The 18034-nt window shown below is 44.6% G+C and overlaps 1 protein-coding gene across 1 annotated transcript; it reads left to right on the plus strand.

The window, feature by feature from the left end:
* Positions 1-4866: 4866 nt before the first annotated feature.
* On the plus strand, positions 4867-14082 carry slc16a6b (solute carrier family 16 member 6b). Its single transcript, XM_071392371.1, has 6 exons — positions 4867-5305; positions 6992-7245; positions 8838-8981; positions 9955-10083; positions 10398-11327; positions 11661-14082. Exons 2-6 carry the CDS (start codon positions 7008-7010, stop codon positions 11969-11971), a joined length of 1752 nt encoding a protein of 583 aa, XP_071248472.1. The 5' UTR covers positions 4867-5305; positions 6992-7007; the 3' UTR covers positions 11972-14082.
* The last annotated feature ends 3952 nt before the right edge of the window (positions 14083-18034 follow it).

Genomic DNA, 18034 nt, shown 5'->3' on the forward strand with positions numbered 1-18034 from the left:
TGGGCCATGGCCTCTGTGGACCTGCTTTGACCTGGGACCAACGGGTGGGGGTGGGGGCAACCGGTGGGGATGGGGGCAACGGAACTTCCCTAGTTTATTCCTTCCTGCTCGCTCCACATCCTTAGTGTCAACTTCAGTAATAAAAACACACTGCTCAAAAAAATATCACTAGAGCTAACATAATCACTGGAGTGACTCTAATGCTCCTATGGAAAAAAAAAGCTATTGGATGCCCAGGTGCAAGGTTAAAAGTAGTCTTGGCTTTTTTTTAACCGAATGTGGGGGGAAGGCCTGGCTGGGACAGTGGCTAGGTTAAAGGTAGAGCCAGCAATATGATGTACACTGTTAAAAGTTTTGTAACACCAAAACACCAACTTGAAGGAGACCAAACCTTAACTTTGCTGGAGTATTGAAACACATCATCCTGAGATGTTCTGAAACATGACACGGTGTGTTGTAAAACCAACATCAAGTGTTGCTTAACACCTTCCCACTGACAGGGAGGACTACTGGAAAAGGTTGAAAACACTATTATGGTGTTTCAAGATCTGTTTAGTGCAGAATTAGATCCCCGAAAACACAGCATGGTAGCAACACAACATGGCAACATCATAACACAACATGGTAGCAGCACAAAACACGATACAAACATTGGGCACAGACAACAGCACAAAGGGCAAGAAGGTAGAGACAACACATCACGCAGAGCAGCCCCAACCGGCAGTAAGTGTCCATGACTGAGTCTTTAAATGAAGAGATGTTTGAGTGGTTTTTGCAGCTCGTTCCAGTCGCTAGCTCTTTAAAAAGCGTCAAAACACTTTCATGGTGTTTCCTGTCTAGTATTTCCTGTCTAGTGTTAGATACCTTCTTCTGGGGGATTTTAGTTGATTTCTGTATCTGATTATTTCGCCAGTTTAAATCCCCTTTGACAGGTATTGTTGAGCACAGTGCTCAATCCACCAACAGTAACTGGAGGTTTTACAGCATCGCAGGATAGTGTATTTGCGTCGACCATTAAAAGTTGGAAATGTGGGGACGGGTCATCTCATCATCGAACGTCATTCTGCCTGAAGGTTGTGATGTTCCTTCCTCATGATCCGTAACACCTCATGATATAAGCTGCTTAATACTCATATATTTCTATTTATTCAAACATTCAAACATAAAGTCTAAACATTTTGAATTACCCACAATCCTCTACAAACAGAACCACATGGCAAGATAGGAAGTGCAAGGAGTTTAAAACCATATTCCTAATTAGTGTACGGGCCCAACGCAGGAGATGAGAAGCATCTACAGGGAGTGAACCATTTAATACAGACGGACATGCAACGGAACAGGGACAGTGTCTGGACATAAACACGACACGACAAACAATGCTACTACAGGGATCAACACAGAGGAGCAGACGTATATGCAGGGACAATCAACAAAGTGAGGGAGTCCAATGAGCGCAGCTGCGCGTGATGATGGTAACAGATGCGTATGATGACGGGCAGCCTGGCGCTCCGGAGCAGGCGTGACAATTAGTTCAATCACAAAATGTTCTCCATTTTTGGTTATCCTCATACAAAATATACTTACATTTTGAGAAACATATTCATTTGGATTTATTCTAAAAACGAATGTTGGTCAAATGAAATTAACAAATCGTTGAAATGAAATGCATACATTTTTATAAAGTACATGTTGGTTATTTATTGAGTCAATTTCAATTCACCCCAGAAACGTTTTTTAAAAGTGTGGCTGTGTGGTTGATTGTGTAAAATTCCGATGAAATTTCAATGAAATGTACCATCTTACTGCCCCAGAAGTCGTGGGTTCAATTTCCCGCTTCTGCCTGTCCCACTTTCACTCCTTCTCTGTCTCCTCCTGTTTCTGGTCTGTCTAAATAAAACAATGAAAAAAGGTGGAATTCCATGAACAATATTGTCCATAGGCCCTTATCAACAATCAATATTTAGGATATAATCCTTTTGGATTTGTTAACCATTTGATTGAACGAGAGACACGGTGTTTTGATGCTGCCTTTTACATACACAGAAAACCCCTACACGTGTTTTCACAACACTCTCTTAAAAACACCAATATTCAGATTAAATAACCACTTTGGGTGTTTAAGACAAGTCAGGGCACTTATATTCTGTTTGACAACAGTTTCAGTGTATCATAACACTTACATTGGGTTTACATTCAAACACCCTCCAAACACCAATGCACAAAGCGTCACAGAGTATAACAATCGGTCGTAAGCGCGGAGAATAGAGACATTTTACTCGTATGGTTAAAAATAAAAGCTATGCATGAAGCCTCTTTAGTCATATGAGTCCACTATAGTCGGCAGATATTTAGGACAGCTAACCAGTTAATAAGAGTTACCAGCAGGTGTCTTGATAATAGAACAATGCAGCGAGTCAGTGGTTCCAGCGCCACATGCAATTGCTTTCGTGTATTTAAAAACAATGTTTTTATGTCTGTTGTAATATGATCAATCCATAAATCATCTAGACCTACATGCAACAGTAGTCCTTATCTTTTGAGCTTTTGACAATTATTTCACATGACATGCCTAAATATATACGTACAACCACGAAGCTAATAAATAAACACGTTTTTCTTTCGATTATTTAACTACCTACGTCATGTTTCAATGTACACCTTTGGAGCGCAACATCACGTGGTTAAAAAAATATGTCTAAATTGGTCAATTGAAGACATCTTATGTAACATTTGATTGTGTTCGATTAAAATGATAAGCCTTTCAAACGTTGCATGCAACATTATCGCCAAGTGACTTTGATGCGATTTAGTTGTTAAACCGGTGAGAGACGAGAGCGTGTTGACATAACGGTATTATCAAAAAAACATCAGAATTGTTAAAAAAAACTAAAAGGTTATGCATCCCAACATATTAGGCAATAAATAAGAGTAGGCAAAGCGATCTTGTCAGGCGAAAATTATATCAAAGTTTTACCATTACAACAGTTGATGTACAGTCACATTCACTGTCCTTGTCTGAAGCGTGCTGTATAGTCAACAGCTGGCGATGCCCTATTACGATCGGTTATTCCCCATCATTTGCAGCAATGTCAATGAGCGTCTTCACTATCTATCCCTTTGTGCTACCTCAAACTGTCGGGATTACCAGCGGAGATCAACTTTTATACATTGATTCTACTCCTAGCTCAGAGTTTGTCTTAACGTCATCCTTAAACCTACTATGAGCTGGGAGTTTTTTGTTGTTGTCGTAAAACACGTTTAACGAGATTCCTAGTCCGTTGAGATTCTTTGTAGATAGGGTCCCAGACTTTAGGTTAGATGCACTATTTTTCATGGTTTCATTACCCAATCATTGTGTTTAGAGTATTTATATTGTAGATGTACAAAGTGAAAGCATACTATAGTGGGTGAATTTCCGCAACAACTAAGAGCGTTGAAGCGCGAGGGTTAATTTCTCCGCTGTTTTGGTCGCATAGCTACCACGCTATGGGGGATGAAGCCAACCCGGGCAGATGCTGTGTGTGACCGTGTGATTGCGAAGTCTTGCATGTTGTACATCGCAACATCAGCGGTGCTGCTGGTGCAACGTCATTTCTCCTACTACTTGTTATTTGGGCTAGGTTCATTCCAAATCTACTGTATTTAATGTGGGAATCTTCAAATACCGATGTACTGTAAAATATACTATTGATTGTGTGATTTGAGTCAGTATTAGCAATGGCATCATATACCAGGGATGCGAAGAAGACTGGTCTCACACAGAATGTCTATGTCCTCTTTTGTTGAGCCAGTCTTGTTAAATGTTTAGAGAATGAATACTTTTTAAAATACATCCTCTGGAAAAATGTGACAGTGATCAATGCACTTGTCTCCGCTGACCTAACCATTACCTCCCTCGCCGGCTAGGGTACACCGTGTACTTTTAGCGACAGTCTATAATCTAGCCTGGTTGTGGCTCACTGCAGTCATCTGAGTCCACAGAGTCCTAAACCCCGCCTATTTCTACAATGTATCTTCTTAAAATCTGATGTAAAAACCTAATGTTAACCCAAACATTAACCACACAGCTAACGTTATGCCTAACCTAATCTTAAATTAAGACCAAAAATGGCTGTGGTAACTAGTGACAACCCAAGAATGGGGTCTCTAACCTATAATACTGGGGCGGGGCCTATGAAGACCCACTACCTACATTCACACAGGACGGAACATCTATGCACGGGCATTGTTGGAGAATTACCCTCATCCCTGGCTAATTCATACCAATTTCTGGCAGCAAAACACCGGTTAGATAAGGATGTTATTGCGATATTAAATGTTGTATAAGTGAGCGTTGTTGGCTCAGAACTGGAATAAACCTGTTCCACCCAGACAGGGAGTCTCTGGCCGCACGTGCGCTCCAGGAAAGGGTATTTCATCAGTCCGCTCCCCAAAGAGCGCGCTCTCGACAAAAGCTCGAGAGTAGGCTACGTCACTGCAGTGAAGGAGATAACGAAACAGGCATAGGCTACCAGTAAAAAATACATATAACCGTTATTTATTAATTTGACTAAAATGTAAAGGGAATGTATGCGTGTTACTCTGGTTTTTTATTCATACAATAATAAGAGAGAGATGGAGATAATTTATTTGTCTTCAATTTTAATTTAAGGGGCTTTATTGACATTGGAAACATATGTTGACATTGCCAAAGTAAGTGAAATAGATAATAGTATTATAATATGCATCCAGTGGGCTACTTTTTTAGGCTACCACGTAGGCGTAGGCCTAGGCCTACAGACTACTTCACAGATCTAATGGTATTGAAGTGTGACAACGCACAGTATCGTGGAAGCATAACGCAGGGTTGCGCGCTCTTGAGAAAAAAGGCTACAGCAGTATTTGCGCGCCCCCGCTTGAAGACCGGCTCGAGCCGGTAGGCTATAAAGCGCTGACAGAACAGTAAGGAAATAAGGAAACGGTTGATTTACTCAACAGAAGACACAGATGTGTTTTAGGCATTCAAGAAAGAGAGGACAGATACAGTAACCAGGGAAACATAATAAGCTATGATTCTCCTTGTGGATCGGACAAAAGGACATTTTTACATCAGGCTTAAAAAGATGTTGCTTTAGTCCAGAACATCGATTCGTCTGGTCGGAAGCGGAAGAGACAGAGCTGGTAGACTAACGTTATAGGGAGAACATAGAAATAACATACCGATAAACTAGTTGCTCATTTTGCCATTAAAACCTGTTCATTATATTCGACATTCGACTATTCTGTGTCGATCACTTTTCCGACTAGACTGATCGTCGCTCTGTTGGTAAGTATTTTATATTTCAACGTGAACTCACTCACGCGATGTGAACAACTCACTCAGCTGCCAAGCAAGCTGTGATGCTCACTGCTTAGTGTAGCTCCAAGGCCAGGGCGTTGCTTAGTGATGACTTACCAGTAGTATCCTAGGGGTTTTCAAACTGGGGTCCGTGACCCCCTATGGGTCCGCGGAGGTACTGCAGGGCTTCCGCGTTGTTTTTTAAATAAATATTTTTGGGGATTTTTTTAGGTGAAAAATAATTACTTTATGAATATCGCTAGCTGCAACAGAATACCATAGTGGATACCATTTGTATGTCTTTGTGTCCAGTATGAAGGAAGTTATAGGTGGTTTTATGAGCCAATGCTAACTGAGCCAATGCTAACTAGCGTTAGCACAATGACTGGAAGACTACAGGAACATTTAGTCCTATATATATATATATATATGAACAGAGCGAGATAGAAATCTAGAGAGAGAACTCTGATTCAAACTTAAGCAAACAAAAGATGTATGAGAACGCCCTAAGTCTCACCAGCCCACTATATGCTCGTATGTGTCTTTCCTCTGGCTGTGTTCCTATATATGTGCCAGGTCTGGAGGCTATGGTTATTGTGTGTGTGTGTGTGTGTACACCTGTATTTGCTTGCATGCCAGTGTCTCTTTCTCTCTATCCCTCTCTCCCTTTCCCTTTTCTACATTGTAGAATAATAGTGAAGACATCAAATCTATGAAATAACACATATGGAATCATGTAGTAACCAAAAAAGTGTTAAACAAATCATCATATATTTTAGATTCTTCAAAGTAGCCACCCTTTGCCTTGATGACAGCATTGCACACTCTTTGCATTCTCTTAACCAGCTTCATGAGGTAGTTACCTTGAAGGCTTTTCCAACAGTCTTGAAGGAGTTCCCACATATGCTGAGCACTTGTTGGCTGCTTTTCCTTCACTCTGCGGTCCAACTCATCCCAAACCATCTCAATTGGGTTGAGGTTGGGTGATTGTGGAGGCCAGGTCATCTGATGCAGCACTCCATCACCCTCCTTTTTGGTCAAATAGCCCTTACACAGCCTGGAGGTGTGTTGGGTCATTGTCCTGTTGAAAAACAAATGATAATCCCGTTATGCGCAAACCAGATGGGATGGCGTATCGCTGCAGTATGCTGTGGTAGCCATGCTGGTTAAGTGTGCCTTGAATTCTAAATAGATCACAGACAGTGTCACCAGCACCATCACACCTCCTCCTCCATGCTTCACAGTGGGAACCACACATGCAGAGATCATCCGTTCACTTGCTCTGCGTCTCACAAAGACGAGGCGGTTGGAACCAAAAATCAAAAATTTGGACTCATCAGTCCATTGCTTGTGTTTATTTGCCCAAGCAAGTCTCTTCTTATTGGTGTCCTTTAGTAGTGGAGTCTTTGCAGCAATTCGACCATGAAGGCCTGATTCACGCAGTCTCCTCTGAACAGTTGATGTTGAGATGTGTCTGTTTTCTGAGGTGCAGTTAATTGCCGATTTCTGAGGCTGGTAACTTTAATGAACTTATCCTCTGCAGCAGAGGTAACTCTGGATCTTCCTTTCCTGTGGCGGTCCTCATGAGCCAGTTTCATCATAGCGCTTGACTACACTTGACGAAACATTAAAAGTTCTTGAAAAACTGATTGACACTCTGTCCCTCTCTCCCAGGTGCTCAGACCCAGCCATGCAGGGGTTAAAGTCAGCGGTGCGGGGGTGCGGTGGTCCATGTGTGTACGAGGCGGTGCCAGACGGAGGCTGGGGCTGGGCGGTGGCCGTGGCCTTCTTCTTCGTTGAGGTGTTTACTTACGGGACCATCAAGTCTCTGGGGGTGTTCCTCCAGGACCTCATGACAGAGTTTGGGGAAAGCAACAGCAGAGTATCCTGGGTCATCGCAATCTGCGTCTTCATCCTCACCTTCACAGGTGGGTCAGAGAGAGCCTCTTAATCATCCTCACCTTCACAGGTGGTTCAGAGAGCCTCTTTATCATCCTCACCTTCACAGGTGGTTCAGAGAGCCTCTTTATCATCCTCACCTTCACAGGTGGTTCAGAGAGAGCCTCTTAATCATCCTTACCTTCACAGGTGGTTCAGAGAGAGCCTCTTAATCATCATCATATTCACAGGTGGTTCAGGGAGAGCCTCTTAATCATCCTCACCTTCACAGGTGGGTCAGAGAGAGCCCCTTAATCATCCTCACCTTCACAGGTGGGTCAGAGAGAGCCTCTTAATCATCCTCACCAACACAGGTGGGTCAGAGAGCCTCTTAATCATCCTCACCTTCACAGGTGGGTCAGAGAGAGCCTCTTAATCATCCTCACCTTCACAGGTGGGTCAGAGAGAGCCTCTTAATCATCCTCACATTCACAGGTGGTTCAGAGAGAGCCTCTTAATCATCCTCACCTTCACAGGTGGGTCAGAGAGAGCCTCTTAATCATCCTCACCTTCACAGGTGGTTCAGAGAGAGCCTCTTAATCATCCTCACCTTCACAGGTGGTTCAGGGAGAGCCTCTTAATCATCCTCACCTTCACAGGTGGTTCAGGGAGAGCCTCTTTATCATCATATTCACAGGTCTAGGATCAGAGTAGCAGTGCTGATCTAGGAATAGTTTTGCCTTTTAGATCATAATGGATCAGATTTTTATGGACAGGGGTCCTGATCCTAGATCAGCACTCGTATAAGAGGCTTTATGAATATGGGCCAGTAAATCTGTGTGGACAGTATTTAGACACATAATCTATCCTACTCACTGAACTGTGAGTAGGATAGATCAACTACTTCATAATCAACTACTTCATTAAATAGTGTATAAGGTAAATTAAAAACATGTCTGTAGTAAAACTAACAGTCCTCTCCCTTTCTCCCCCTCTCCCTTTCTCCCCCTCTCTCCTTTCTTCCCTCTCTCCTTTCTTCCCTCTCTCCTCTTCCCCCTGTCTCCCTCTCTCCCTCCTCTTCCCCCTGTCTCCCTCTCTCCCTTTCTCCCTCTCTCTCCTCTTCCCCCTCCCTCTCCCTTTCTCCCTCTCTCTCCTCTTCCCCCTGTCTCCCTCTCTCCCTTTCTCCCTCTCTCTCCTCTTCCCCCTGTCTCCCTCTCTCCCTTTCTCACTCTCTCTCCTCTTCTCCCTTTCTCCCTCTCTCTCCTCCCCTCCCTTTCTCCCTCTCTCTCCTCTTCTCCCTTTCTCCCTCTCTCTCCTCCTCCCTCTCTCTCCCTTTCTCCCTCTCTCCCTCTCTCCCTTTCTCCCTCTCTCTCCTCTTCCCTCTTCCCTCTCTCCCTTTCTTCCTCTCTCCTCTTCCCCCTCTCTCCCTTTCTCCCCCTCTCTCCCTTTCTCCCTCTCTCTCTCTCCCTTTCTCCCTCTCTCCCCCTCTCTCCTCTTCTCCCTCTCTCTCCCTCTCTCCCTTTCTCCCTCTCTCTCCTCTCTCTCCCTTTCTCCCTCTCTCCTCTTCCCCCTCTCTCCCTTTCTCCCCCTCCTCTCCTCTCCCCCCTCTCCCCCTCTCTCCCCTCTCTCTCTCTCCCTCCAGCCCCTCTGGCCACGGTGCTCAGTAACCGGTTCGGGTACCGTCCCGTAGTGATGTTTGGGGGTTTTCTGATCAGTCTGGGGACCATCAGCTCTGCTTTCGTCTCCTCCATCAACGAGATGTACGTCACCATCGGCATCGTCTCAGGTAACGATCTAACTACTTTATACACACTCACACGCACACTCACACACACACACACACACCACTACTTCACGCTTCCCGCAATGGTGTATCTTGTGATACATATGTGAAATTCATTAGAAACACCTTGAACATGTAAGGAGAATCATGATGTTTAGCTGTTACATTCATGCTTAGAAATCCAGCTGAAAAAGATCTGAATGAAACAAGGGACTCCTAACAGTGCACGAGGCTGACCGACTGACGTCCGTCTCTTCCAGACCCGGCCTGTGTTTGTGGGGTAAAAACTCCCAACCCCATTGTCAAAGCTCTATTCAATTCAGATCGAAAGATATGAATGAAACGTGTGGTATCAATGAGGCCTAAACTCCCCCATCTTGAGTCTGTAGGACAGATTTGCACAACAGAAAAATCACAATTCTCAAAATTGTCCAAAATAAACCAATATTTCCTTTCAGATCCGATCCAAATAACTTTTCTTTTCCAGAACGAAGCACTGCTAGCTGTCCCACTAAATAACTCTTCACCTTCCTTCAAAACAGACAGCAGCTAACTTAACAACCTCTGTCTTCTCTCTTCTTGTTTTTGTTTTTAACTACGTCCTCTTTCAGCAGTCACCACGACAACAAGCCTGAGGTGACCTATCAACCCTGACCTCTGACATCAGAGTGACCTGTCAACCCTGACCTCTGACCTCTGACCCCATGACCTTGCTGCAGTGCCATTGGCTGTCACACCCCTCTGTGTGTCCTCTGCTGGACCAATGATGTGTATATATCTAAGACATGGACTGAAACGTGAAAGCGGCAGCAGCATTTTGCACTGTGACTGTATTCACTTTGTAAACCTTATTTGACATGATCTTGATGACAAGGTACTCCTGTAATCCTGTTTTCATGTTGTTTGCTTTTATGTTAATCATGTGATTTCCAGATTGCGTGAACAATAACATGTTGTCATTTTGTAATGTGTCCAGGTCTGGGGTACTGCCTGACCTTCCTGCCCACCATCACCATCCTGTCTCAGTACTTCAACAGGAGGAGGTCCCTGGTCACCGCCCTGGCCTCCTCAGGGGAGTCCTTTGCCATGTTTGCCTTCGCACCAGGTACGTTGTGGTTTCATGTGTGTCCGAAATGGCACCCTATTCCCTATATAGTGCACTACTTTTGACCAGGGCCCAATGACACCCTATTCCCTATATAGTGCACTACTTTTGACCAGGGCCCATAGGGTGTAGGGTGCTATATAAAGGAATAGGGTGACATTTCAGACAGACTAATGAATCTCAAAGACAGATATAGTGACTGATACTGTTCTATAAATAATACCTGAAGCATTGTGGAGGAGCGTAAAAAACCAGGACTTTTAAATGTTTCTAAGAGTCATTTACAAGCACACATCTCCTCTCCTCCTCTGCAGCCTTCATGGCCTTGAAGGAGACCATCGGCTGGCGCCGCTGCTTCATTGTCATCGGTCTCATGCAGGCCTCCCTGATTGGCTGCGGCGCTCTGCTTCGACCAATCATCATCAGACCTGACCAGGAAGTGTCAGGGGAGGTGTCCAATAAGGAGAAGCTATCCGTTAAGCTGCAGACGATCTACGAGCTGGAGAATGAGGACAGCCAGACCAACGTTAGCTCTGAGGAGTCTGAGGAGTCAGGGGATTCTGGGGTCACCTCTCTGTCTGCCTCCAGTGCTGACCTCCGGGCCACCACAGCCACACAGGACCCCTCTGAGACCCGGGCCCTCATGGAGGACCAGGGGGAGAAGAACCAGGGTGGACAGGCAACCCTTGGAACCCCACTGAATCAGCTGGAGGCTGGGGAGAAAGAGCAGGGTGAGGTGGGTCCCCTTGTCCAACCCTGCAGACCTAAACTCCTAGACTTTTCAGTGTTAAACGATGGAGCGTTCATCTGCTACTCTCTGTTTGGCCTCTTCGCCACGCTGGGGTTCTTCGCCCCGTCACTTTACATCATAGAACTCAGTAAGAGCCGCGGCGTCCACCCAGAAAAGTCGGCCTACATGCTCTCTGTAATGGCGGTGTCCGAGGTCTGCGGGCGCCTGTCCATCGGGGTCATTTTAAACAAGGTGCGGATGCGTAAGACCCAGGTGCTTCTGGGATGTGTAGTTCTGCTGTGTCTGGTGCTGCTTGCCTTCGCCCTGGTGACTGAGTTCTGGGGCCTGGCAGCCTGCTGCTGTCTCTATGGCTTCCTGATGGGCACCGTGGGTTCTACACACATCCCCATGCTGGCAGAGGATTACGTGGTGGGCATAGAGAGGATGCCCTCGTCCGTGGGGGTCTATATGTGTATCCAGAGCTTTGCTGGGCTGGCCGGACCACCGCTGGCGGGTAAGAGACTCTAGATGGTTGACTCTGTCTGGATCTTAGTCTTCTCTCTCCCTCTCTCCCTCTCTGTCTCTCTCCCTCTCTCCCTCTCTGCCTCTCTGCCTTTGCCTCTCTGCCTCTCTGCCTCTCTGTCTCTCTGTCTCTCTTCCTCTCTGCCTCTCTGCCTCTCTTCCTCTCTGAATATCTGTCTTTGTGAATCCTTTCATTGTCTGTCTGTAATCCTGTCTTGAACTAATCTAGAAGCTTTTGATTGCTGCTGCGCCAACCTGATGATCTTGAAGGGTCTTGGCAGATCTTTAGGCGTCTCTGACGTTGCCTCCTGTGTTTTCTCCCCAGGCCTGTTGGTGGACAAGACCCAGAACTATGGCTCAGCCTTCTACTCCTGTGCTGTGGGAATGGGCCTGGGCGCCATCTTCCTCGCCATGGTGGGGCCTGCCAAGTCTGGCCTCTGCCACCGCGGGAAGACGAGAAAACAGGAGGAGGAGGAAGGAGAGGAGGAGGAGGAAGGAGAGGAGGAGAGAGGAGGAGAGGAGGAGGAGGAGAAGGTTTCTCAGGACAGTGGATCAACTGATTATCTAGATGTTGATCTGGTTGTGGAGACCAGTCCGGCTAAATGGTCCCCAGAACAGGAGACCAACGTGGTCTGAACGTGGTTGAATAGAACACAACCAGGTCTCTGGTAAAACAAGTCTTCTGAACTCAACGACTTGGTTCAATAAAGGTTCAATAAAGGTTCAATGAAGGTTCAATGAAGAAATACATGACGGCGTTTTGCCGACCGCCACCTCACTGACCGACCAATGAGAACCTCGACCACTAGATACTCACAGGTGGTTAGAATGGAGAACAGACACCCAACCATCTAGCAAGTAAGAGAACACACACACTGTCAACATGCTACTGAGAGCTGGGACAAACACCTCTGTGGTACAGAATGTACACACACACACACACACACACACACACACACACACACACACACATACTGTCAACATGCTACTGAGTGCTGGACAAACACCTCTGTGGTACAGAATGTACACACACACTGTCAACATGCTACTGAGGGACTGAGAGCTGGTCTAACACCTCTGTGGTACAGAATGTACACACACACACACACACACTGTCAACATGCTACTGAGGGACTGAGAGCTGGTCTAACACCTCCGTGGTACAGAATGTACACACACACACACACAGCTTTGACCTGTTTACCCTCTCAGATGTCGTTCACATACACTTGAATTGCAGCGAACAACGGTCTTCGGTGAATTCCTATTGACCACGTCTCTCTCCTCAGAGTCAACCAAACTCCATGCATGGCTGAGACACAGGCTTTTAACATGATTACCACTCTGTCAGTAGTTGATATAACCATGATATGACCTTTCTGTTCATAGTTATAACCATGATATGACCCCTCTGTTCATAGTTATAACCATGATATGACCTTTCTGTTCATAGTTATAACCATGATATGACCCCTCTGTTCATAGTTATAACCATGACATGACCTCTCTGTTCATAGTTATAACCATGATATGACGCCTCTGTTCAGTTATAACCATGATATGACCTCTCTGTTCATAGTTATAACCATGATATGACATCTGTTCAGTTATATCCGTGACATGACCTCTCTGTTCATAGTTATAACCATGATATGACCTCTCGGGTTCATAGTTATAACCATGATATGACCCCTCTGTTCATAGTTATAACCATGACATGACCTCTCTGTTCATAGTTATAACCATGATATGACGCCTCTGTTCAGTTATAACCATGATATGACCTCTCGGGTTCATAGTTATAACCATGATATGACATCTGTTCAGTTATAACCATGACATGACCTCTCTGTTCATAGTTATAACCATGATAGGACCTCTCGGGTTCATAGTTATAACCATGATATGACCTCTCGGGTTCATAGTTCTAACCATGATGACTGTTTCTCAGTCTCAACCCCTCAGTTGATGCCAAAGGCCTGGTAGTAACAGGCCAAGTCCCGTCTTTATATTGATGACTATTATTATGGTTGAATCTGAATGACTACTGTTATCCAAACACAAGACCACCACAGTATTCTGCACAGCCTGTACACAATATGTTTTCCTCAACAGTCTACTTCATGTACCTATGTGATATAAAAGTACCAAATACGACTGTAGGTGAAACTAAGATGTATGGATTACAGTGTGAATGACTAGCTGTTTCAATTATGTGGATCACGACTTTACCTGTCAGTCAATCAAACAAACAATCAAAGTTTTTATTTATATTGTGTTTATTTTAAAAATATATATAAATGCATTTGAAGTGCTTGCAGCCAGCCAAGGCCACAGTGACAAGACACAGCTTCCTAGGTAGGTAGAGGTGGGGATTCGACTACAAAATAATTGATTCCTCGACTCCTTGATCGTCGACTCCAAATCATCCTGGAGTCTTTCACTACTATGTAGGTAGGACAAAACGATGAGACAAGGAGAGGGGCCGGTCTCCCTCAGACTGGCCTAAATGCCCCACCCAAAGACTGTCCCTCAGACTGGCTTAAATGCCCCACCCAAAGACTGTCCCTCAGACTGGCCTAAATGCCCCACCCAAAGACTGTGTCACTCAGACCTCTTGCACTGAGATGCAGGGTCTTAGACCGCTGGGCCACTGGGGAATTTCTATCATCTCTGCTGTAACACTCACTGCTGATCAGCTTTTTTAATTGATTAAATTGATTTGTTTATAACAAATGAACTTTGAACACGTGTCCATGTATTCATTCTATTGATGGAGGCATATATACAGAGCATTCAGACAGTATTCAGACCTCTTTCCCTTTTTCCACATTTTGTTACGTTACCGCCTTACTCTAAAATGGTTTAAATATTTTTTTTAATTACACACAATACCCCATAATGACAAAGCGAAAACAGGTTTTTAGAAATGTTTGCAAATGTATTAAGAATAAAAAAAAAAAAAATACTTTATTTACATAAGTATTCAGACCCTTTGCTATGATACTTGAAATTGAGCTCAGGTGCATCCTGTTTCCATTGATCATCCTTGAGATGTTTCTCCAACTTGATTGGAGTCCAACTGTGGTAAATTCAATTGATTGGACATGATTTGGAAGGGCACACACCTGTGTATATAAGGTCCAACCAAGATGGAACTCTTTGGCCCGAATGCCAAGCGTCACGTCTGGAGGAAACCTGGCACCATCCCTACGGTGAAGCATGGTGGTGGCAGCATCATGCTGTGGGGATGTTTTTCAGCGGCAGGGACTGGGAGACTAATCAGGATCGAGGGAAAGATGAACAGAGCGAAGTACAGAGAGATCCTTGATGAAAACCTGCTCCAGAGCGCTCAGGACCTCAGACTGGGGTGAAGGTTTACCTTCCAACAGGACAATGACCCTCAGCACACAGACAAGAAACGCAGGAGTGGCTTTGGAACAAGTCACAATTTCAAGTATCAGAGCAAAGGGTCTGAATACTTATGTAGAATAAGGCTGTAACGTAACATGTGGAAAAGGTCAAGGGGTCTGAAGACTTTCAGAATGCACTGTAGTTCCTGGACGAGAGAAAGACATCGATAGAGAAAGAAAGACATCGAGAGAGAGAGAGAAAGAAAGACATCGAGAGAGAGAGAAAGACATCGAGAGAGAGAGAGAGAGAGAGAGAGAGAGAGAGAAAGACATCGAGAAAGAGAGAGAAAGAAAGACATCGAGAGAGAGAGAAAGAAAGACATCGAGAGAGAGAGAGAGAGAAAGACATCGAGAGAGAGAGAGAGAAAGACATCGAGAAAGAGAGAGAGAGAGAGAAATCGAGAGAGAGAGAGAGAGAGAGAGAGAAAGACATCGAGAGAGAGAGAGAGAGAGAGAGAGAAAGACATCGAGAGAGAGAGAGAGAGAGAGAAAGACATCGAGAGAGAGAGAGAAAGACATCGAGAAAGAGAGAGAGAGAGAAAGACATCGAGAAAGAGAGAGAGAGAAAGACATCGAGAGAGAGAGAAAGACATCGAGAAAGAGAGAAAGACATCGAGAAAGACATTGAGAGAGAAAGACATCGAGAAAGAGATCGAGAAAGAAAGACATCGAGAAAGAGAGAGTCTGTCAGTGTGGAAGCTGAAGGTTCATGTATGTATCTCAGTGTTGATATTGATGATTTATGGCTCTCTCTCTCTCTCTCTCTCTCTCTCTCTCTCTCTCTCTCTCTCTCTCTCTCTCTCTCTCTCTCTCTCTCTCTCTCTCTCTCTCTCTCTCTCTCTCTCTCTCTCTCTCTCTCTCTCTCTCTCTCTCTCTCTCTCTCTCTCTCTCTCTCTCTCTCTCTCTCTCTCTCTCTCTCTCTCTCTCTCTCTCTCTCTCTCTCTCTCTCTCTCTCTCTCTCTCTCTCTCTCTCTCTCTCTCTCTCTCTCTCTCTCTCTCTCTCTCTCTCTCTCTCTCTCTCTCTCTCTCTCTCTATTTAAGGGCTTTATTGTCATGGGAACATATGTTAACATTGCCAAAGCAGGTGAAATAGATAATAAACAAAAGTGAAATAAACAATAAAAATGAACAGTAAACATTACACCCATTACACTACAGTTCCAAGGGAATAAAGACATTTCAAATGTCATATTATGTCTATGTTAGTTAAAGTACAAAAGGGGAAATAAATCAACATAAATATGGGGTGTATTTACAATGGTGTTTTTCTTCACTGGTTGCCCTTGTCTTGTGGCAACAGCTCACAAATCTTGCTGCTGTGACCCTCTCTCTCCTACACTGTACCGTGATAACTCCTGAGTTACACTGCCACCTAGCGTCTCCTCAGTAACATTACATCCTGATGTTGACCTATATTACATGAGGCTCTGTTGCCTTGGTAACATTAGTACAGTCCCCATCACAGTGCTCAACAGAGCAGCCCTTCCTGTAACCACATCGATGACATGTTGGTGAGTACTATAGGAGTGCAGATCTAGGATCAGTGACTAATACATTTATTCATTATGATATGCAAGGACAACAACCTCTTCCTCAACATGATCAAGACAAAGGAGATGATTGTGGACTACAGGAAAAGAAGGACCCAGCACGCCCCCATTCTCATCGACGGGGCTGTGTTGGAGCAGGTTGAGAGCTTCAAGTTCCTTGGCGTCCACATCACCAACAAACTAACATGGTCCAAACACACCAAGACTGTTGTGAAGAGGGCACGACAAAACCTATTCCCCCTCAGGAAACTGAAAAGATTTGGCATGGGTCCTCAGATCCTCAAAAGGTTTTACAGCTGCACCATCGAGAGCATCCTGACGGGTTGCATCACTGCCTGGTATGGCAACTGCTCGGCCCCTACGACAGCAAGGCACTACAGAGGGTAGTGCGTATGGTCCAGTACATCACCGGGGCCAAGCTTCCTGCCATCCAGGACCTCTATACCAGGCAGTGTCAGAGGAAGGCCCTAAAAATTGTCAAGGACTCCAGCCACCCTAGTCATAGACTGTTCTCTATGCTACCGCACGGCAAGCAGTACCTGATCGCCCAGTCTAGGTCCAAGAGGCTTTTAAACAGCTTCTACCCTCAAGACATAAGGCTCCTTAACAGCTAATCAAATGGCTACCCAGACTATTTGCATTACCCAACCGGAATGCTGCTGCTACTCTGTTATTATCTATGTATAGTCCCTTTAATAACTCTACCCACATGTACATATTACCTCAATACCGGTGCCCCCTGCACATTGACACATTGACTCTGTACCGGTACCCCCCTGTATATAGCCCCGCTATTGTTATTTACTGCTGCTTTTTAATTATTTGTTATTCTTATCTCTTACTTTTTTTGGGGGGGGGGGTATTTTCTTAACTGCGTTGTTGGTTATGGGCTTGTAAGTAAGCATTTGACAATTACAATTTGATTTGATATAAAAGGCCTGATCCTAGATCAGCACTCCGAGATAAGACAGTTGATACATATGACCACAGGATGTCTATTCTATGGGACCATACGTGTGATAAGCCCATATATGTGGCAGTCTCCTAGCAGTACAAATACAATACATAGCTTTGTGTGGAAGATGATGTACAAGAACTACAAAACCCACAACCATCATATCGTATTTGTATTCCACAACCGCTGCAAAATGCAGGGATGTGATTGGCCACATAGAAAATCAGGTGCAACAGTCCAGAGGCTAACTGCCAAGACACGGACACTATTAAAATATTAAATTACATTCCTGATCTTCCAGGAAGTAGGTCTGAAAACCAAGAATTGCTGATTAGTCAGGAAAAATCCAATGTCTGGTTGACTGTGAGTGTCCGAAATGTCACCCTAATCTCTATATACAGTCGTGGCCAAAAGTTTTGAGAATGACACAAATATTAATTTTCACAAAGTCTGCTGCCTCAGTTTGTATGATGGCAATTTGCATATACTCCAGAATGTTATGAAGAGTGATCAGATGAATTGAAATTAATTGCAAAGTCCCTCTTTGCCATGCAAATGAACTGAATCCCCCAAAAACATTTCCACGGCATTTCAGCCCTGCCACAAAAGGACCAGCTGACATCATGTCAGTGATTCTCTCGTTAACACAGGTGTGAGTGTTGACGAGGACAAGGCTGGAGATCACTCTGTCATGCTGATTGAGTTCGAATAAGAGACTGGAAGCTTCAAAAGGAGGGTGGTGCTTGGAATCATTGTTCTTCTTCTGTCAATCATGATTACC

The sequence above is a fragment of the Salvelinus alpinus genome, chromosome 1, assembly GCF_045679555.1.
Source record: "Salvelinus alpinus chromosome 1, SLU_Salpinus.1, whole genome shotgun sequence".
Classification (NCBI taxonomy): domain Eukaryota; kingdom Metazoa; phylum Chordata; class Actinopteri; order Salmoniformes; family Salmonidae; genus Salvelinus; species Salvelinus alpinus.

Bases quoted from the DNA above. Each gene is read 5' to 3' on its own strand.
- slc16a6b (XM_071392371.1), top strand. From the start codon at position 7,008: ATGCAGGGGTTAAAGTCAGCGGTGCGGGGGTGCGGTGGTCCATGTGTG. The intron at 10,084-10,397 runs GTACGTTGTGGT...CCTCCTCTGCAG, and splicing joins CATGTTTGCCTTCGCACCAG to CCTTCATGGCCTTGAAGGAG. The intron at 11,328-11,660 runs GTAAGAGACTCT...TTTTCTCCCCAG, and splicing joins GGCCGGACCACCGCTGGCGG to GCCTGTTGGTGGACAAGACC.